We start from the raw sequence: 23,050 nt of genomic DNA on the forward strand, positions 1-23,050 counted from the left end.
GAAGGCCACTCCACTCCCGAAGCCAGTCAGTAAACCTCCGAAGTTTTCGGCACCGATTAAGTTCACACTGCCGCCGACAGTGGTACCTAAGGCGTTCGCCCCTAAGACGGGCGTCGAAGCGGCCAAAAAGGTGTCCATAGGGCCGAAGCCTTGACAGCCTCTGCAGGAAGATCAGTCGAGGCAATTAATTGACGCTGAGACTGGTAGACTTTCCATTTTCAAGCGAAAGATCGCTCCAGAACAGCCTATGGAGGCAAATAAAATTCCATTGAAGAAAAAGAGGGATTCTGCTACGTCGCCTCTTCTTTTTGAACCTCTACAACCATATGGACAAGACCCTGCTCCTATCTCACCCACACATTCAGATGTGGATGTAGGGGATGGTGACAATGAGGATTACAGTTTTCCTGTAGACACTGATCCAGAAGATCACACTGAACCCTGGGCAGACGCTGTTGACCCAGGGGATCCACAAACTGCCCCGGACAGTCATGTCTATGCTATTAAAACCTCACCTACAGAAGACACGGCTGCGTTTAATGCACTTATTGAGAGGGCAGCAAAAAATCATGATGTCCAGCTCCATGCTGACCCTATTGAAGAGGACTTTTTGTTTGACACCTTCTCAACCTCAGAGAGAGAACTGTCAAGACTCTACCCATGCTAAAAGGTGTCCTGAAACATGCTGGAGACATCTTTAAGGAGACCACAAGGGCAAGGGTAGTAAACCCCAGAATTGAAAAAAAATACAAACCAGCACCTGTGGACCCTACGTATATCCATGGACAGTTGCCGTTAGACTCTCTGGTTGTTTCCAATGTTTGTAAAAGAGCGAACTCACAAACAACGGGTGATGCTCCTCCCCCTGACAAGGAATCTAAAGTGTTAGAAGCATCGGGAATAAGGGTGGCAGCTCAAGCAACCAATGTCTGGCGAATCTCCAACACACAGGCACTCTTAGCCAGATTTGACAGGGCTCATTATGATACACTCGAGACCCTGTTACAACACTTGCCAGATGAGTATAAGGAGGCAGCAGAGATGCTAATACAAGAAAGGAAACTTATATCAAATGCATCCATTAAGTGTGCGCTAGACGCAGCAGACACTGCAGCCAGGGCGATTAATACAAGTGTTATGTTACGAAGACACGCCTGGCTGAGAATCTCCGGCTTCAAGCCTGAGATACAAACCACCATACTCAATCAGCCGGTTAACCCTGAATACTTATTTGGTTACTTATTTGGCCCAGAAGTGGACACCACCTTAGAAAAAATTAAGAAGGACACAGAGACTGCAAAGTCTATGGGGGCTCTACAGTCGCAGCAGTTCAGTGGTGGTTCTTTTCGTCGCTCAAACAGTAGAGGAGCTTCCAGAGGCCAGGTGTCCCAGCAGACACAATACAGTAAAGGAGGCACGCAGACCACCTACAAGAAGAACAATAGGGGTGGCTATCGTGGAAACAGCACCAAGGACAGAGGTCGTGGAAACAACAACTTCCGATCCTCTGCCGCTAACAAACAGTGACGTCTTGTCACTGCCCCCCGACCATACCACACCGGTCGGGGGGAGACTACAACAGTTCCTGCCGGTCTGGAAATCCGTCACTACAGACAGGTGGGTGAGGCAGCTTATCTAGTACGGTTATTGTCTGGAGTGAACATCCACTCCACCCAACATACCCCCAAGACACCGTCCTATGTCCACAGAGCATTTGCAATTATTGCAGCAGGAGGTAGTCGTCCTGCTGCAAAAAGGAGCCATAGAGCTCGTGCCTGTGGAACAAAAAGGTACAGGGGTGTACTCACTGTACTTCTTGATCCCAAAAAAGGACGGGTCCCTCAGACCCATACTGGACCTCAGGCCCCTAAACCAGTACATCCTATCAGAACACTTTCACATGCTCACATTACAGCAGGTTCTACCGTTACTCAGTCAGGGAGATTTCCTCGCAACACTAGATCTGAAGGATGCATATTTCCACATACCGCTACACCCGTCACACAGAACATATCTCAGATGTACCATTCAGGATCAGCATTATCAGTTCAAGGTCCTCCCTTTCGGAGTGACAACCGCACCCAGGGTGTTTACCAAGTGCCTGGCAACAGTGGCTGCACACCTACGGAGACAGCACGTTCATGTCTACCCTTATCTGGACGTCTGGCTTATCCGAGCAAAGTCGGACCAGCAATGTGCCACCCACGTATCCCACACCATTCACCTTCTTCGCGATCTGGGGTTTTCACTGTATTATCCTAAGTCCCACCTTCAGCCCGCCTACGTACGGCAGTACTTGGGCGCGACAATCGACACTCTGGCAGCCAAAGCACAGCCAAATTCAGTGAGGATCAACAGCATGCAATTGCTGATACGGAAGTTCAATCCACAACACTCGCTTACAGCACGAGTGTTCATGCATTTGATAGGCATGATGGCCTCCTGCATCTTCATAGTCCCGCACGCGAGACTACACATGCGTCCACTTCAGGAGTGCTTGGCACGTCAGTGGAATCAGGCTCACAGACAATTGAAAGACCTAGTGTTGGTGACCGGTCGCGCATACAACTCTCTGCATTGGTGGAACCCACAAAACCTTTGCAGGGGCAGACCGTTCCAAGAGCCTGTGCCACAGATTATACTGACGGCTGACGCATCTCTCCAGAGATGGGTAGCTCATCTACTCTACTACACAGTGCAGGGACTATGGACAGCTCAGCAAAAGAAGATGCACATCAACCTTCTGGAACTGATTTCTATCTTCATGGCAATGAAAGCATTCAAAGTACATTTGTGCAACAAGGTAGTGTTGATCCGGACGGACAACATGACGACCATGTACTACATACAGAAGCAGGGAGGTACACACTCCACAGTTGTCTCATCTGGCTCGGAGCATGTGGAAGTGGGCCATTCAAAGAAACATCTTCCTCATGGCGGAACACCTCCCAGGCAAGGACAATCAGATGGCGGACCTGCTCAACAGGCACAGCCACCAGATGCACGAGTGGGAGATACATCCATCAGTACTCCAACCGTACTTCCAGCAGTGAGGTCATCCAGAGATAGACCTATTCGCCACAAGGGAAAACGCAAAATGCCAAAGCTTTGCCGCCAGGTTCCCACACCCACTGTCGCAGGGGAATGCGATATGGATGAGCTGGTCAGGCATATTTGCGTACGCTTTCCCCCAGCACCGCTAATACCCCTAGTGGCACGCAAACTGAAGCAACACTGAATGACTCATCCTGGTTGCTCCAACGTGGGCACGCCAACCATGGTACACCACGTTTCTAGAACTCTCCGTGGTACCGCATCAAAGGCTGCACCTCACGCCCAGGCTTTTGACGCAGAGCCATGGCGACATTCAGCATTCGGATCCGCAACAGCTCAACCTGGCGATCTGGCTCCTGAGGTCTTAGAATTTGGCTACCTCAACCTGCCTCCTGACTGTATGGATATCATAAGGGAGGCAAGAAAGCCCACCACTAGAGCTTTTTATGCGGCGAAATGGAAGCGGTTTGTCATTTATTGTGCCAACAACTATATTAATCCGCTAGATGCATCTTCTCACAACATCATCTGTTATCTGTTACATCTATACAAATGCAATCTGGCCTATGCTTCCATTCGTATACTTTTATCCGCAATAGCAGCTTATCTCTAAAGCAGGCAGCATCTCTCACTTTTCAGAATGCCTACCATCAAAGCCTTTCTGGAGGGACTCAAACGAGTTATTCCTCCCCAACACCCACCAGCACCTGTAGGGAACCTGAATGTGGTCCTCACCAGACTGATGGGACCACCTTTTGAGCCTCTACACTCATGCGAGATACAATTCTTGACGTGGAAAGTGGCTTTCCTAATAGCAATCACATCGCTACGACGAGTTGGTGAACTTCAGGCACCAACTATCCAGGAGCCATTCATACAGATTCACTCCAACAGGGTGGTCCTACGCACATACCCTAAGTTTCTGCCTAAAGTGGTTTCACAGTTCCATATGAATCAAACTAAAGAACTGCCAGTGTTCTTCCAGAATCCAGATTCGGTGGCAGAGAGAATGCTCCACACACTAGACGTCAAGAGAGCTCTAATGTACTACATAGATAGGACAAAAGATTTTAGGAAGACAAAACAACTGTTTGTTGCCTTTTCACCACAACACAAAGGCAACCCCATTTCAAAAGCAGATATAGCCAGGTGGATCATTAAGTGAATACAGATTTACTATCAAAAGGCTAAGCGCACATTAACGGTTCCCCCAAGAGCCCACTCAACACGGAAGTGGGGAGCATCCATGGCTTTCCTTGGAAACATTCCTTTAGAGGAAATCTGTAGAGCAGCCACATGGTCTACCATACACACATTTACTACTGCGTAGATGTGCACTCCAAACCAGGCAGCTGTAGGGCAGGCTGTTCTAAAAACACTTTTTCAGACTGCTGCATCTGGCACGGGCAGCCGCCGCTAATAGAGGGACTGCTATATATTCTATGCACAGATATGAATTCAGCAGCCCACATACCTCGAACCGAATATGCTACTTACCAGTATGCATCTGTTCTTGGCATGTAGGGCTGCTGACATTCATATCGCCCGCCCTCCTCCCCGGCGCCTGTAGTGGCTGCAGCACTCGGAATTACTCTTAGCATGGTCATCACTTACTGTACTACACTCCATCTCTGCCACAATGGCGAAAAACAATCTGAGGATGGAGAGGATGCCCATGCGCACTGTAGTCCAGGGGAGGAGCCACCTATCTCGTGATACTTCAAAGACTCTTCCAGGACAACAATGTGCAATCATCCGGACCCAACACTAGGCGGCAATCAATGCACAGATATCAATGTCAGCAGCCCTACATGCCAAGAACAGATGCATACTGGTAAGTAGCATATTTGGCGTGCATCGTACCACAGACTCCCCGGTTATCGGGAGGCAGGAGGGATTGGTCAGCGGTAGGGTCGGGGAGTACAACTGTGGGAGGCCGATAAGACGGCCAAGTCTTCCCCATGCCCAGCAAGTCGAGGAAAAAGTTAGTGTCTCGCGGGTCTCTAGGAAAGCCCGATGGTAGAGTGGTGGATAGCGATCCCGGCAAAACCAAGTCTACCTCCAGTTTCAAATAAGGAATCCTGGCATCAGGATGGAACCATGGGTGCGCGTAGGAGCACTGTGCCACCAGGAAGTAGAGTTAGAAATCAGGTACTCCCAGTCCACCTCTCATACGGCAGCGTCAGCACACGCCAAAACACACGTGGGGTTTTGTCGCCCCACACCAGTCTCAACGATAAAGAACGTAGCTGTGTGAAAAATACTTTCGTTAGGGGTATCGGTATATTATTGAACAAGTACGAAAACCGTGGCAAAACAATCATTTTGATGATTGCGACGCGTCCGGCCATGGATAATGGGAGTCAGCTCCATCGCTCAATCTGCCCCTCTAGAGCAGTCAACGCAGTGCCATAATTTAATCTAATGATGGAGTCCGTTTCTAAATGTACATGGATGCCCAAATATTTCACAGATTCACGGTTCCACTCTAGAGGAAAGGGGTTGGGCCATTCAACTGTACTGGGTGTGAGTGGGAAGATAACAGACTTATGCCAATTTATCCGGAGGCCCGAGTATTTGTCAAATCTGGTTATTTCCAAGATCAAGGGTTCCTGGTTGATCTGGGGATGTCGGACATAGAGGATGGTGTCATCCGCATAAAGCGAAATCAGGAGCGGGCCCGTACGGAACTGGAGGCCCCGGTGTAAATGCCTCTCTTGAAAGTGTCTGACCAATGGGGTCCATCGCTAATATATGCAAGAGTGGTGATATAGGGCATCCCTGTCGTGTGCCACGCAACAGTCTGAACTGGGCAGTGATCGTGCCATTCAGGCGCAGCCGGGCCACCGGGAGAGTATACAATAGCTCCACCGTATTTACTAAGCATTCCGGAATTCCCATGCGGCGCATCACAGACATAAGGAAAGGCCATTCCAAGGAATCAAACGCCTTTTCGGCATCTAACAATATCGCCGCTGCCGGGGTGGCTGGGTCAACACGGTGCAGAACGGAGAAAAGGGTGCGAAGGTTTAGGGAGGTGGAGCGATGCGGTACAAAGCCCGATTGGGCGGGAGGTATTATGGGCTCCATTAGGAGCGAGAGGCGGATGGCAATGACTTTCGCTAGTATCTTGTAATCTAGGTTCAGTAGAGAAAGAGGGCGAGAAGATTCATATAGAGTAGCATCTTTACCCAGTTTGGGCAAAAGCACAATGACTGCCTCTCTAAGAGTGGGGGGGCAGACAACCCGTTGCCAGGTCCTCGGCGTAAACTTCCACCAAGCGGGGAACCAACAGATCTTTATAGGCTTTGTAAAAATCGGCCGAAAAACCATCCAATCCAGGGGCCGAAGGCCCCCTCATGGAGTCTATAGCCTCCACGATGTTGTCTGGCGTGAAAGGATCAGCCAAAAAGTCTATCATCCATTTGTCCAAAAACACCATTGCAATCTCATTTAGGTAGTTTCCTAGTCAGTGGCGTCGTCCGTCAGCGTGGATGTATAGAGAAGTTTAGTAAGACAAAAAAGCATCACAGATCTCTGGCGTGGTGTGTAGCGTGTCCCCTGTCGGACCTCTGAGTTCTGTGATGTAAAAAGATTTGTGTGGGGGGGTGAAGTAATTGTGCAAGCAACTTGCCTGGACAATCGCCCTCACCATGTTGCCTAGCTGTGTGTGTTCTAGTAAGGAATCTAAGCTCCCTCTCGGCCTCCTCCTGAAACTTCACCATCAACTGCAAGCACCTAAGTTCCCTGTCCTCTGTATGTTGTCGAAGCTGTTCTGCATCTATCGCTGCTATGTCGCGCTCTACCTGGGACAGGGTCGCTCGAACCTCGCGCAATGCTCCAGTATGTTTAGTGATGCACACTCCCCTGATGGTGACCTTAAAGCCCTCCCATAGGACCGCCCAGGTGTCCACCGTACCGGTGTTTAGCTCTAAGTATTCTTCAATGGCCCCCCTAATTTCTTCCGTGAAAAACAGGATCTGATAAAGCTTTACCTGGGAAGTGCCACTGTCTTTCATATCCCCCGCCCGGTGGACCCGTAGCTTCAGTACTATAGGAGAGTGGTCTGAAAGGGTACGAGGGAGCGTAATCAGGTCTTCCAGCCACCTCCGGGGAAACCAGCCAGTAGTCAATCCTTGTCTATGTATCATGAAAGCTGGAGTAATGTGAATAAGACGGTGTGCAACTGCACCTCGATGTCTGAGGGAGAAGTGTGAGCAGATGTCACGCAGGACCATGCGCGAATGGGGCTTAGTGTCTGAGGTAGTTGAGGTGCTGTCTCTGGATGGGTTAAGTAGCAGATTGAAATCGCCACCAATTAGTAATATACCAGGTTCCACGTTGAGCAAGTGTATCTGTAAGTCATTGAAAAAAGTAGGAGTGTCAATGTTCGGGCCTTATACTCCGGCGAGTGTGATCTTGTGACTCATGAGGGTCCCCGTGATTATTACATATCTGCCCTCTTTATCGATGACAGTGTGAGTTAGCACAAAGGGAATTTGTTTATGTATACAGATAGCCACTCCTCTGGAGTATCTGGTATAGTTAAAGAAGCGGTGCATACCCCAGCTTCTGGCGACAAGTGAGTTTCTTGCAGGAATACTATGTCTATCTTGTGCCTGGCGATGTAATTAAACACTTGCTTACATTTCCTGGTGTCGTTCAACCCCCTAACATTCCAGGACATCATTGAGAGTTCCGAGGGGCCCAACTGCAACCCTAATCTGGCCATGAGTGCAGAGTGCAAGTAAATGACCTACGGCATGAGCAGCTCAGTACCAAAACTGCAATGGCAACAACTTTGTGACACCTTTTAAAATAAGAAAACCAAAACAACCCCCTTTCCCACCCTCCACCCAACCTCTTACAAACCCCAACGAGGAAAACCCAGCCCAACTCAGCGGCGTCATGAAGCTGTATGATAAATAAAGGAGCAATGTGTACTGTTTCCACAGCAACAATTAAAGTAACAAATACCCCAAGTAAATGGGCGTTCGCCATGGGGGGTGGCAACCCCTCGCCATTCGGGCTAACCAATCTAATATCTGAGTAGTATTAGATTTACCCGTCCCTTAGACATTTAACCTATTGTCTAGGTTGTGTGAAGAGTCTTGTCCAAGAGTCCCATTATCAGCCCTGGCCTGAGCCCGAGAACAGATCCACGCTGTGTTGCGTCTCCCTGAGCCGGCGACGGCGCCCTGGAGTCGCCCGCAGATTGGTTGCCTCCGGATTTGTAGGAGTGACAAAATTCCTGTACCTCCGTCGAGGTGTCAAAGATGCGGGCCCGACCGACCACCTCCACCCTAAGTCGCGCAGGATAAAGCATACCATATTAGTCCCAAATTGCGCAGAGTAGCTTTAACTCCAGTGTATTTCCGGCGCGCCTCTTGGACCATAAGGGTGAAGTCTGGATAGAATGACAGGGAGTCTCCTTGCCATTGTATCTCCCCGAGCCGCACGGAGGGCAGCATCAAGGGCCCTGAAGTTCATGATTCTGGCTATGATAGGGCGTGGTGGCAGTCCCGGTTTTGGTCGTGGACCCAGAGATCGGTGGGCCCGTTCCACCACAAATCCAGCCGTAAACTGATCCCTGCCAAACAGATCTACGAGGAGCTTCTCCACAAAGACGTCCATCCGGCCAGTTTGGGTCGATTCCGCCACACCCAAAATTCGAATGTTGTTGCGTCTCCCGTGCGCTTCTAAGTCCTAGTTTTTAATGGCCACGTCCTTAAGGATTTTTTTAAACTCTCTCAAGGCGTTTATGTGATTTGGCGCCAGCGTCGTCAAGATCCAAAATGCGGGATTCGGCGACATCCAGTCGGCGATCATGCGCTTGTGCTTTAGAGCCCATGTCAGCGAGTTTTTGTTCCAGTGCGTCGAATCTGGTATCGAGTGACTTAAATCCAGCTCTCATTTCAGACATCATGGCTGCCACCAGTGTAGCGGTGTTGTCCTGAGGAGGGGGAGGCATCGCGTCTGTTGTGGAGCCAGTCGCAGCATCCGCATTTTGCATGGGCGTCTTGTCGAAGCTGAGTTTTCTCTGGTTAGGGTCCCTTTTTCCCATTTTGCCCGGTGCTCCGTCAGGTATGGGTGATAGCCAGCAGGATTGGGTCAAGGTGGGCACAGGGTATGTGAGCAGGTGACCAATGGGGGATGTACAGTGCACAGGCGCCCCAATATCCCAGTAAGGGCCGCAATGTAGACGGATCTCGTACAAGTCAGGACGTCTGAGGGAATGGAGTGGCCTCGGCAGCAGCGGTGGTAGCCCTCGTGTCGGGGGTGACTCCCCTGGTCTATTTGAATATGTAGCCTCAAGGCGCCAGTACTCTCCGCGCCAGTCCGGTGGGACCCTCCAACAATATGGCGGACCAGGGCCGCTGGTATGGAGGCGACGCAGCTCGCCCCAATCGGCTTCAGGGGGAGACACCAAGGGAAGGTGGGGCCACCCGGCCTCGCAGCAGCCCGGGCCCCCGGCCGCCCACCACCGCCACGCGTCCCCCGCGGCACCCAGGCCGGACAACGCACCCCCCGGTTTCCCACCCGGGGCAGCCGCCACTCCGGCCGTGACCTAGGCCCTAGGGTCGTGGTGTGTCCCGGAGCCACTGAGGCAGCGCGGCAAAGCCCCCGGCCAGACCGCAAGGAGCGAGACCTGGCACCCCGAGCCAACGCGAGGCGATAGGCGCAGCGCCCCAGGCCCGGGACTCACCTGCGAGCCAGGCGCAGCGAGAGCGGACGCCGGTGGGGTGGCGCTCCTGCTCCTCCGCCGAACAGGCCCTTCCGTTGTACTATCGACCCCAAAACCGGTGTCGGATGGCGGCGAAACGCCGCAGCTGCAGGATAGAGGTGTAGAGCGGGGTCAATTCAGTCCCGGGACCTCAGGATGGTGGAAATCGGCCACCCGGACGGCGGAGCTTCAGTCGCAAGCGGCCATCTTGGTCGCCTCCGTGGCCACACCCCATTCCGGCATAGAGTTCATTGCCCATAGTCCAGCTTGTGATGGTATTATGAGTGTCGATGTGGAGCCATTTGATTGAGCATCTTGAGTGTGTGGAAGCACGAGACAGACTTAGCCACTTGGATTTTTTTATAAATCTTTAGGAAAATGTACTTTTAGAAAAGTTGTATTTGCTCTCCCACTTTTTCCAGCCCGTAATTAGCATTTGAATAGGTGTGAACTGCTCACAGGAGCAAACAATAGGCTTTCCTAAATGGAATGAGATGACACCCCTGAACCTGTTAGAGAATGCAGGTTCGGGTGTGAGTATCCTTTTTGACATTACAGTCCAATCCTGCTCGAATGTCAAATCCTACTCGCTAAGTCTGCTGGGGTTTCACATAGACCACTCGGGGTTCGCACTTCAAAGAAGCCTCCCCTTTCACAGATAACTGTTAGTTGGCATCTGGGCCTCTTCCTGGCAGGTGGGCTCCAATGCAAGTGGGCCTCTTTGTGCCAAGTGTCAACTCGATTTTGACACGTCTGCTAGTGTTTTACATATAACACTTGGAGCACACATCAAAGGGCAAGAACAGGATGTCCGCACAATTTTTGTTTATCCACTGTCTGGTTGCTGGAAAACCGTTCCTTGTTCTGACCACACTTCTGTCTCTGGGTGTATTGGGGACACATTGACTGCTTCAGGCTAGATACTACACTCTACTCGCACACCCAGTCCTCCGAGCCCTCGATTAGTGTGGCTGAAGTCGTTTTGCCATCTTGAAAATGCCCAAAGTGTGTGGGATTGGCCCCCAAGAACCATAACCCCATTTGTTAGGGTGTACCCCTGAGTCATTACCACACACTGTCTAATACCGGGAAAAATGTGGTGTCTCCAGGCACCTACTTCAGAAATTTTCTGGACCCGTTGAAGATTAGAAGAGGACTGAACCTCCTATCAGACCTTGAAGCTTAGAAAACTTTGAACAAAGAAATTGACTCGACGAGTGCAGGGAGCTGGCTTGCAATCTATTACTGATTTACAGAGGCAAAAATGAACACTAAATGCTCTTTTTGGGGAAGTGTGGGCGAGCAGTTTAGGCATATCAGAGGGCAGTGATAAGCATTTGTTGTACTCACAGAGGCAATAAATGAGACACGCTCTAGAATACATCAAAGACAATTTAGAAAAATAACACTTTTAAAAATATATTTTGATTTTTTTTAAAAACACAAGTACTTTTTCTTTTCTTTTTTTACAGGTAGGTAAAATGTTCAGGGGCGTATGGGTGCAGAGGTGCTGGTTGGGTTGGTAGCTTTACATGCTACACCGGTAGGAAAAGGGGGAGGGGACATACAAACAGATAGCAGAAAAGGACTTAAGGGCAAGTCTGGAAGCTCCCTGGACTATTGTAATGGCCTATACCTCAATGTTCAAGAACAACACCTGAACAGACTTCAACTGGTCCAGAATGCAGCGGCAAGACGGCTGACTGATACTCCCAAGTTTGTCTGTTAGAAGCAAACTGAAAAAACGACACTGACCCCCAGTGAGACTCAGAACTCACTTTAAAGCTCTCTGTATTGTTTTTAAAGCAGTAAATGGAATTGGTCCAGAGTTCCTTAGACGTAGGCTGCAATGGTATATTCCAGGCAGGAACTTAAGATCTTCAAGTGCTAAGCAAGTACAAGTGGCCTCCTTTAAAAAAAAAACAACTGGGGAGGTAGAGTTTTTATTGTTAGTGCATCTAGAGCCTGGAATGATCTGCCATTTATGCTCAGGAATGCCCCGGACCTCCTGTCCTTCCGTAAAGGTTTGAAAACTCTGCTCTTTTCTCAGTAAAACCATTCTCCTTCTCAGGCAGTCAGCACCAGGACACCTTCGGGTAACCGTGCGCTCTACAAAATAAATAACATAGCATTGTTTCAAACACGTTTTCCAATTCTCCGCATGTATCAAATTGGAAAGCTTTCACAGTTGGATCGACAGAGCTCCAACCGCGTCCTTCAGGCTAGTCCGTTTCTTCCAATTCCACTTGAGACCAACATAGAGTAATCTGCTGATAGAACGGACTCCATTCCGATTTTGCCCTTGGTGCTTCTCCAAATATCCACCCACTGACCATCACAAAGTCTGTAACTTGTGCCCATTTCCGGAGCACAAGGAATAAGACTGCAACGGCTGTTTATTCTGCTCGAAAAAGACCCTCCGAGACCACCGAGTTCGACGCAAAGAAATGCAGCAACAAAACATCGAAGAGACCCCATATTGAACAGGAAGAAATGGAAGGGACTGCAGCAGAGGAAGAAGGGGCCTTCTCCATCCAGGATTCAGATTCCAAGCTGGAGATACAACTGGAGTCCCTGGATTTTCCAGTTGGTCCAGGTGCCGGAGTCCCAAAGCCACAAAACCTGCTTTCATCAAATATAATGCTTCCAGGCCACCACAGCCAACTGGCCATTGTAGGCACCAAGACTCTACTTCGAACACCCCACCCTATGGCTTGGCATCGAAAGCACACATCAAGTCTTCCGGCTCGAGTCGAGATACTACACCTTCGCCACCTAAAGCTTCGGTTCTGAAAGATGAATCCAGTTCAGTACTGAAAATTTCAGCACCAAAACAGAAAACTGCTCTTCAAAAGCCTACGAAACCAGTTCTGGAAACCATGCAACATAACCAGGCTCCAAAACAGAAAAAAACTGTGTATAAATCCAGACACTGGATGTATTACAGCAAAACCAGTGATACTATCCTCATAAAGAAAAATAGACTCTTGGATATGAAATCCCTCTTTGATAAAAAAAAAAAAGGGCTTGGCTACTAGCTTCTTCACCCTATTTCTCATACCACTCTTCACCAGTACCAATTATACCCACATCAGACCCTCTAGACATCACACCACAATATAGATCCTCCTACAGATAAAGATGCAGATCTATAGCCTGCTAAACCGTCCCCTCCTGAAAACAACACCTCATACCAGGAGTTAATTGCCAGGGTAGCTACATACCATGGAGTTACTTTACACAAGGAATCTTTGGAAGATTACTTATTTGAAACATTAGGGGCCAAACATAGGACAACACAGTCTTTATGTTAAAGGTATGATGAGGCATGCTGAGGACATTTTAAAGATCCAGTGAGGGCACATATTATAACACCCAGAGTGGATATAAAAATATGAACCCCGCCATCTGACCCAATTTTTATTAAGGCCCAGCTTCCTTTAGATTCCTTAGTTGTGTCCAATGCTCGTAAAAAAGCAAATTCACAAACTACAAGGGATACACAACCTCTGAACAAAGAGTCCAAGCTAATAGATACCTCCGGTAAGGGTTGCTGCACAATCAGCTAACCATTGGCATACAGCCAGTACAAAAGGTCTTTTGACTAGACACGGTGCGGCCCATTGGGACAACTAGGAAGACTTACTCCAATATCTCCAAGAGGAGCACAGAAAGAGGGCAGGAATTAGTACCGGAAGGAAAACTAATTTCCAATTCCTCTGTAGGTGTGTGTTATATGCTGCTGATACTGCAGCCAGAGGAGTCAACACTAGTAGTCTCCTCCAAAGACAAGCATGGTTGCGAATCTCTGGTTTTAAACCAGAAGTACAACAAACAATACTAAATGCTTCATTCGATAAAGAACACCTTTTTGGTCCTCAAGTGGATGAATCACTTGAAAAAATGAATAAAGACAGAAGTAGCAAAATCTGTGGGGCAGTACAGTCCCTCTCAAAACGAGGCTGCTTTTGCCACTCATTTAAAGGGGAGGCCCGCAAAGTACTTCGACAGATGGCAACACATTTTCCTATAAACCAAAAAATCAATCTTCTCCCTCTAGAGGATTTTACAAGGGTGGTAATAGAGGGAACAATTGTAAAGGCAGGGGTAGAGGCACCTCAACTCATACCTTGTCATCTCCCAATAAACAGTGACGTCATAAAAATTCCCCCTGATCATCATACTCCTGTTGTGGGGAGACTTCATCAGTTCCTTCCCATTTGGCAGTCAATAACATCAGACAAGTGAGTGCTGGCCATTATCCAGTGTGTTTATTGCTTGGAGCTCACTAGTAATCCTCCAAATATTCCAACTTACATTCATAAACTCTCCATAAAGCACCAGCAACTGCTCAAACAAAAAGTACAAGTTCTTCTAACAAAAGAATCTATAAAACCTGTTCCTGCATAAGACCAAGGGTCAGGGGTTTACTCGCTTAACTTCCTAATCCCAAAAAAGGACAGTTCTCTACACCAAATAGAAGCTCTCAGGGCTCTAATTTTATACATACGGTAAAAACACTTCCATATGGTCCCACTTCAACAAATGCTTCTCCTCGTGCAACTTTGTCACTAGACTTAAAGAATGCAAACTTTCATATCCATATTCACCCGGCACATCACAAATATCTCCAGATTTGTTGAAGCAGAAAAACACTATTAATTCAAAGTGCTCCTATTTGGAGTAACTACTGCACCCAGAGTATTCACTAAAAGTCTAGCAATAGTAGCAGCTAATCTATGATAACAAATTCATGTCTTCCCATATCTAGACGATTGACTCAACAAACCCAGCACACATCTTAAGTGTTTACAACACACACTTTATTCGGCTATAAAAAAAACCATAAAAACACATGATAAAATAGAATAAATATACATTAAAACCTCATATTTCATAGGTCATTAAATGTTTAAAACGTTGGAATGGGAGAGGAAGAAATCCATAATCTAGCATTGTTTTCCTAGAGAATACAGCAGCTTGAACATATTTATGCAGCAACAAATTTCATCAGACTGAGTTTGTATGAAGCAATATGCCTGCGTACAAGATGGTATCTATCATATTCTCATATATGGTATAAGGCATGGAAGAGTATATAACATATAAATATCGCAGTAGAAAAGAAAATGCAGCATATTGTGTCCCAAATAGTTGTTGCATGGGCATGTCCTCAATTCAAGCCCCTGCTGATACCCACTTGGTAAGCATTAAAGATATTTGATCTTTTGAGCCCTAAAGCTGAACAATAAAAACCAGGTCGAGCTGCTTTTCGTGTTCAAGAAGTAATCTTCGCTTATCTTCCCTAAATTACAATGCAGATAATCTAAAACAATACTTGTCTGATTCAGCTTTCTCCAGTAATAAATGCTTCACTTGCTTCCTACACTTGCCAAGAACGTATTTATTTAGCCCACGCTTTCCAAGGATTTTTTGACATGGGTCAACCAGGAGATAGAGAACCTTATTGCAGGCCAGACTATTGTTAACTATGCTCTTTGTTAGCGTGGCACCTTCTGTACTTAAAATAAATACCCACAGGGTTACTGAGTGACTCTGAATAGATTCTGTGAGATAGCCTTTGCCCAGCTCCCTGTGACAGATGAATTGGGAGGAAGATGCGGAGACTGATACTAGCCATCTCAGAAAGCGGTTCTCTTCCCTCTGGAGACGCCAGCACCATAGGTTGCAATACGCCAGCACCATAGGTTGCAATCGGAATACACTGTGATAGATATATTTGCAGTAAGGGTTTCGGGGGTCTTCCTCCCTTTAATGATGGAAAATTAAGCAGTTATCCAATAGATCGTGAACATTTTACTCTGCTGTGTGCCGAGCCCATGAGCCCGAAATACTGAAATTAATTCCTAATATGTAAAAGTGCTAATGCTCGTTAAAGTGCTTGTGTCTACAGTAATAGAATATAGTTTTGGGCACTTTGGACCACAAGACATTCAAAGTGTTTTAGTAAAATTTGTCTGCAGGTTAGCATTAGCCGTAAAATTCACAAGTGAATTAAGAGTCGCAGAAATGTAGGGGTTTGGGCAATTAAAACCGCTTCATCCGTGTCTAGTAAGGCAGGAAGAGGGGTACCACATACTAGGGGTAAGTCGGGGTGCTCTTAAGTTCTACACTCAGCTCATGTATGTACATAATAAGCAAAAATGGTGCTAATACACATCCCTGACGGAACCCCTGGTCACTGGAGAATGTCGGACACTTGCCCATTATTTCCAAACCTTACACTGGCAGTAGTGCCTGTGTGTAAAGATATCACCAAATGCACTCATGAGGGATCCATTTTTAAATTAATAATCTGCCATAGTTTTGCCCAGTTTACACAATAAAATGCCACTGTTGGATCTATGCAGGCGTGGTACAGGTTTGATTGTTTAGCTGCTGTATCCTTTCCAATCAGTCTAGATTTAGGCATTGCTCTACAGTTCCTATGCCACTCCTGAAACTGTACTGACAATCCTTTAAAACATTATTCTCCTTAACCCACTCTGATATTCTATTATACAACATTCTCCCCAATATTATTGCCTGAATGTCAATCGAGGATATGGAGCAGTGGCATCTAGGATCCACCTTATTACCTTTTTTTGGAACAATGGTCAAGGAGGTCCAAGAAGAAGGGGTTGAGGAGTAATTCAAATTATTACACACATTTATCAGTACGGGGGCCCATAACACACTCCTATCACAATTAATCTCCTTCATCAATTGGGATTCACAATCAACATGCAAAAATCCCATCTTCAACCCACACAACTGCAACCCTATCTGGGAGCTATCCTAAACACTCAAACAGGTTTAGGCTATCCCAGTGCAACCAGAATTAACAATTTTCAAACACTGCTACTACAATTCTGAAGCAACCAATATCCAACAGTGAGAACTTTCATGCAACTTTCAGGAATGATGGCATCATGCATTGCCATAGTACCTCGTGCAAGATTAAATGTGCGTCTTATACAGGAATGCTTAGCACATCAATGGAATCCATCACAGGGTCAACTAAAAGATCTAGTGTTGGTAGACCGCTGCATCTATCACTCTCTGCAGTGGTGGAACACCCAAAAAGTATCATATAGGCAAACTTTTATTGACCCTGTTCCACAGGTCGTGCTCACAGCGGAATCATTCCTTACAGGGAGGGGTCTAAAATATCTAAAAGTACAAGGTCGCCACAGCAACTACTTAGAGCTTCCAGCTGTCCATCTAGCACCAAAAGCCTTTCTACCCCACCTGATAGGGAAAGTTGTCCTAGTCCGGACGGACAATATGACAGCTATGTACTATGTACATGAACGGGGGACGGAGGGACACCGTTCTCATGCCTCTCTCAGACCATTTGGCTTTGGGCAATACATCGCAAAATCCAACTCTGCTAGCAGAACACCTTCCAGGGACAGACAACAAATTTGCTGACCTCAGCAGGATGCGGGAACAAGTCAACGTGTGGGAACTCCACCCCCAAGTTCTCCTCCGATACTTCCACAAATGGGGGGTTCCACAAATAGATCTCTTCGCAACAGCAGAGAACTCAAAATGCCCAAACTTCGCCTTGAGGTTCCTACACCCTCGATCCAAAGGCAGTGCCCTATGGATGAATTGGTCAGGGATATTTGCTTATGCTTTTCTGCCTCTCCCCCTTTTTCCATTTCTAGTCAGACACTCCGACAAACATCCCTCACCCATATTCTAGTGGCTCCCACATGGGCTCGTCCACCGTGGTTCACCACACTTCCAGAACTCTGAGTAGTTCCACATCTGAAGCTTTTCCTCACCTCAAACCTTCTTACTCAGAACCATGGAAAAATCAGACATCCAACCCCAAGGAGCTCAACCTAGTGATTTGGCTCCTGAAGTCATAGTTTGGATACCTAAATTTACCACCAGATTGCATGACCGTTCTTAAAGAAGCAAGAAAGCCTACCACTAGAGCATGCTAGGCAGCAAAATGGGAAAGTTTTGTTATATATTGTAATATCTAAACCATTGACCCATTAGATGCTTCTGTACAACAAATCATTTGTTATCTATTGCATCTACAACATGCAGGCATTGCATACATATCCAGACGCCTACACCTTGCAGAGGTAGCTGCAGATCTTCAAAACAGACAACACTTATCCCTATTCAAAGTACTAATCTTTAAAACCTTTATGGAAGGCCTTAAAACAGTAATATCACCGAAAGTTCCACTTGCATGGAACCTTAATATTGTTCTACCAAGACTTATGGGTTCACCTTTTGAACCATTGCAATTCTCTTTCTTGGAAGGTTGTTTTCTTGATTGCCATCACTTTACTAAGACTTGTCATTGAGCTTCCGGCACTAACCTTAGAAGAACCATTCTTCCAACTCAATAAAGACATAGTGGTTCTTCGAACTAATGCAAAGTTCCTTCCAAAAGTTGTCTCTGCTTTTCATATTAACCATTCAGTTGTTACCTGTTTTCTTCCCACAACCTCATTTAGTAGCAGAGAGAGCGCTACACACAGATGACAAAAGAGCATTATTTTATTATATTGATAGGACAAAAGATTTTTGCTAAACAATACCCCTTTTTGTTGCCTTTGCTCCACCTCATAAAGAAACACCAATCTCTAAATTTGGAATTTCTAGATGGATTGTTAAATGTATCCAAACATGCTATATTAAACCCAAATTAACATTTTCTATACCTTCTAGAACACATTCTACTCGTAAAATAGGATAATCTATGGCCTTTTTATGTAATATTCCTAAAGCTGACATTTGTAAAGCGGCTACATGGTCTACACCACTTAGATTTAACAAACATCGTGTGGATGTATTAGCAAGACAACAGGCTAATGTAGGACAAGTAGTGCTAAAAACATTTTCAACTGCAACGCTCACTTTTTCTTGTTTTTGTAGTTTCAGATCTCCATGTTTACTGCACCTTCCTTGTCTTTATCGCGATTCAGCTTTTATCAAAGTACTTCCATCTGTTAAGTTGGTGGGAAGAGATGAGAAATATTGCAGAATGTGACTCCTTTCCAGCACAGTGTAACAAATATGCTGTGTTGAGGTTTCTTAAACATTAATTGCTGTTTTTGTACTTTTCTGTTTGCTGATCTATGATGAAGTATTGTCCTCCTTGATCACATTCCAGAATGTGTGGAAAAGTTAGTGTAGAATGTGTTGGTCTGTTCCACACAGCAATCCTTGTACATTATACATGGTAAAAGTGAATGTGCTATAATGTTTTTTTTTTTTGGTGCTTATTAAAATTTTACAATATGTTTTACAGGTTGGTGAAGATTGCAGCGCAATATTATGACATGGGCAATTTCCCCCAGTGTGAAGCAAAGCGGCAATTGGAGCGTATTATTGTCAAGTTTCAGTCCAAAGAATACACTCAGTACTGAACATATGAACATTTGCGTTATTCTAAGGACTGCTTTGAGCGATGAATGGACTGTGCTCACGTTGTGCTCGACATGGTGGTTCAGACATGGCCTTTATTTGCAAGCTTTTTAATTTTTTTTATTTACAGTGAATATTCCATTTTGATTTCATAAATTAAACATTTATGGCTCCCTTTTACGTTTGACACTGTAGCTCATACTGGAAATGTCAATCAATGTTTTGCAGTTTATTGGAAGTAGTTATTCAAATAACGATGTTCTAAACATTTCTCTAGAAATGTTTGAAAATACTTCTGAAACGTGATTATCGACCATGTTATGCATGATCGTTGTAATTGTTGACATTCCTTTTAGAAGTCGTGAAATGTTAAAACTTGTGCTTCTATAAACACAACCTTCAGTCTCCATAGAGACATTGACTTCAATAAAGTCTATTTATACTAATTTTGTAAAATCATTTCAGTGTTCAATATTTTTACACATCTCGGCGAATTGTATTAGTTAGTTTGAAAATCTTAAATTCTTGAATGTATTGGTTATCTATCGAATTTTTTTTCGAGTTTACCACACTTCAACCTTTGTGGCATCCGATGTATCAGCACTCATTAAATGTGTTCGAAAATGTTTCAATCTGTCTACAATTAAACGCGCAGCTCCCAATGCTCTCCTACTGAAAGACTCTTCAGAGAGAAAAGAGCTGGGAAGAAGGCGACTACTTTTCAATTAATGACTCAAGGACTATATGCATGTAGAGAAGGCAAAGTAAATAATTGCTCCTCCTGTTAGTTTATCGGGTGGACTCATGACCTGTGACGGCATAGGGGAATAAACCGCTATCAGATTTGTTGACTACTGCCTGAGATACTGATCAGTTATGTCGTAACAGATAGTACGAATCGCTAGACCACAGCTGCTGCTGTCAGTTTTCAGAAGGTGCTTCTCTTGTAGGCTATGTAAATACAATCCATGTCAGTGTCCATTCTGTGATTGTAAATCCATTTGGTGTATTCAAATCATAGCGCATTCCGTAGTCCTCCCCCCCCCCCCCCTCCCCACCCTCCCCAAAAATGGTCTTGTTTCATAAGTTATTGGAATATTCATGACCATTTTATTCCAGAGGCATGGGTGAGTTTTCACAGCTTCTCTTCCAGGGGATACTCATCAGTAGTCCTAAGCACTGAATAGTCCCGCCCACGTGCGGGATCCCGGAGCAATAGCCAATAATATGCATATATCTACATATATCACTCTCCTCGTTTCCTCATTGCCGGAAGGCACAGCGCTCTATTGTCTGTTCGTAACTCCCCGCGGCAGAACCACGCCGCATTTATATCCAAACCAAATCGCCCAAAAGAGAGAAAAACGGGACGAACTCACTTTTGTCTTCACTTTTGCACTTTTTTTATTTCAATCCTCACAGCATGGAGTTCTCAAGGCAGGCACAGATCTACGCGTTTCAGGATAGCACATCCCTTGTTCACGATCAATATGGCTACAGGCTGACAATACAAATATAGTAAATCTAATTATTGCATCATTTCCTGTTTGATGTCATTTTGGCCCTAAGCCTTCTGGATGATGTCATTTTTTCAAAGTCCCCACTGATATGAATTGAGGAACTTGATTATTGGAACTATACACTGAGGAAAAGTGTTTCCCACTGGAAGGGAAAGAATAATGATGAAGAATATATGGAGTAAAACTTAATTGACAAAAATCATTCAAAGTCCCCACTGATATGAATTGAGGAACTTGTTCATTGGAACTATACACTGAGGAAAAGTGTGCTTCACATACAATTCAATGCCATTGAATTATGTTTTTTCACCACGTTATAATATTTGTTTGCGTAAATTTTATTTTAAAGTAAAAAGATTTAAAAAAGCAAAAAACTACATCATCCAGAAGGCTTTCCTGAAACGCGTAGATCTGTGCCTGCCTGCCTTGAGAACTCCATGCTGTGAGGATTGAAATTTTAAAAAGTGAAGACAAACGCGAGTTCGTCCCGTTTTTCTCCCTTTTGGGAGATTTGGTTTGGAGTTCTACATATATACACATATACATACCCATATATATATATAGATAATATGCATATACATAAGCGTCCTGAAACACCATATTAGGCTCCAAAACTGCCATTATTGCATGTCAAACATTTACATTTGACCAAATAAAGACATATAAATCACTATATATGATATATGTAAAGAAGAAAGGTGCCCTGAGTTTCTTTGAAACACACCACCTTTATTTTCAAAGGTAAAAACAGGCAGGTTCAGCCTAGACAGGCTGCATAGAAAACCATTGGAAAATGGGCGCTGTGCCTTTAAGACCTCCAGGAACCCCCAGGCTTCCATCATGCACCACAGGTGACAGGTCAGTTTTTTTCGGCTCCTTCTCTGAGGATCCTGGAGCATTGAGCTCGCCAGTTGGTGATATTGTATCACTTTTTTTGTGGTAAAAAAAAATTTGGGACTTCACTCGACGTCTTTAGTCTTTATCTGACTAATTCAGCAATTTTTTAAGACTTTTGCCTATTTTTCCAGTCAAAATGCCGTCCTTATTTAATAAGTGCCCGGCCTGTAGTAAAAAGATGGCCAAGTCATACCCTCATTCGGTCTGTATTGCTTGTTTGCCTTCATCCCACAAGCCAGACCAATGATACCACTGCAGCAAGTTTTCCAAGAGGACCCTTAGAGAGAGGGAGAAGATCAAGCTGCATTCCATTCATGAGAGAGGAGAAACAGTGAGTGGGCGAGAAGACCATCATTCCAGAAAGCCCTCTTCTCATCCTAAAGAGCTCAAGGAAAGAGGTGAAAAAAGAAGGCATCGGACTCCTTCTCCGTCAAGGGACAGATCTACATCCAAGGTACCTTTGTGCTCAGAGTCGGCGTCCAAATTGCCGTTGAGACGTCCGTCGGCTTAGAAACATCCCTTGCCGTCGAAGTATCCTTCGTGGTCGAGACATCCCTCGTCGTCAAGACATGGTGAGAAGAGACAGAGGATGAGGTCTCCATCCACGCGTATGCGGTCCAAATCTGGCTCGCCTACAACGGCAAGAGGTCGAGAGTCTGCGCTGACCCATCGACGTCCGCCGCCGAGAGGCTCTGGACCGACGTCGAGATCGCCTTCGGCGGAGAGAGGTCCACTGGCATCGACGAGCCGAACACCAAGGGCTTAGACGTCGAAGAGAACCAGTCACTCCATATTGAGACACATTCCGTTGACGCTGAAAAGATTGACGTCTAAGAGATCGCCGGCAAGGAGATCGACGTTGAGATCAAGAAAAAGGCATTCTGGGTCGAGGAGGTCGATGTCGAGGAGGTTGACTTCGAGGAGATCTAAATCTGCTTCTCCAGCGAAGAGACCCAGGGCGATGTCTAAGGACCGTTCGACTTGTGACACCCCGGTTGTGTCTTCAGGGAGTGCTTCTTCCTCCCCAGCGCTTCAGATCGTACAAGTATCTCCAGAGCCCTCACCAGCAGTCTCCAGCCCAACCAACCAATATCTCGCCAAGATGGCTAGGAGATATCAGAGAGTGGAAGATCCGCAGAATTAACCTACGACTGTCTTATTCAAGGTCAAGGTCACCTTTGATACAGTTGGTGCATTCTTCAGGGAGACGCGAGTGGACCACGCAGAGAAGGTCCCCATCGGCGAGGAGATCACGCTCTCCTAAGAGTAGAACATCACGCCACCCATCTTCTAGAAGGCAAAGCTATAGGTCTTCCACAGGGTCGTCTGATTCCAAGGCAGACTGTTCTCCGACTCTTTCCTCCTCTCCTCCAAGCAGAATATCACCCATCGATGATGTTCTAACCTTTAATGAGGTTCTCTGCTGTGGGGCTGCTAAACTCCACATTGAAATGCC

At 46.0% G+C, this 23,050-nt stretch overlaps 1 protein-coding gene across 1 annotated transcript in view; it reads left to right on the forward strand.

Annotated features, from left to right (window-relative positions):
* DHX15 (DEAH-box helicase 15) overlaps positions 1 to 19,623 on the forward strand; it is a 257,979-nt gene extending 238,356 nt beyond the window's left edge. Inside the window, exon 14 of the mRNA XM_086964023.1 lies at positions 19,062 to 19,623. Within this exon, the coding sequence (XP_086820149.1) occupies positions 19,062 to 19,179 (118 nt within the window). The 3' untranslated portion in view covers positions 19,180 to 19,623. The remainder of the gene's footprint in view (positions 1 to 19,061) is intronic.
* The last annotated feature ends 3,427 nt before the right edge of the window (positions 19,624 to 23,050 follow it).

Source organism: Lissotriton vulgaris, chromosome 3_2, assembly GCF_964263255.1.
Source record: "Lissotriton vulgaris chromosome 3_2, aLisVul1.2, whole genome shotgun sequence".
In the NCBI taxonomy this organism is placed as follows: Eukaryota; Metazoa; Chordata; class Amphibia; order Caudata; family Salamandridae; genus Lissotriton; species Lissotriton vulgaris.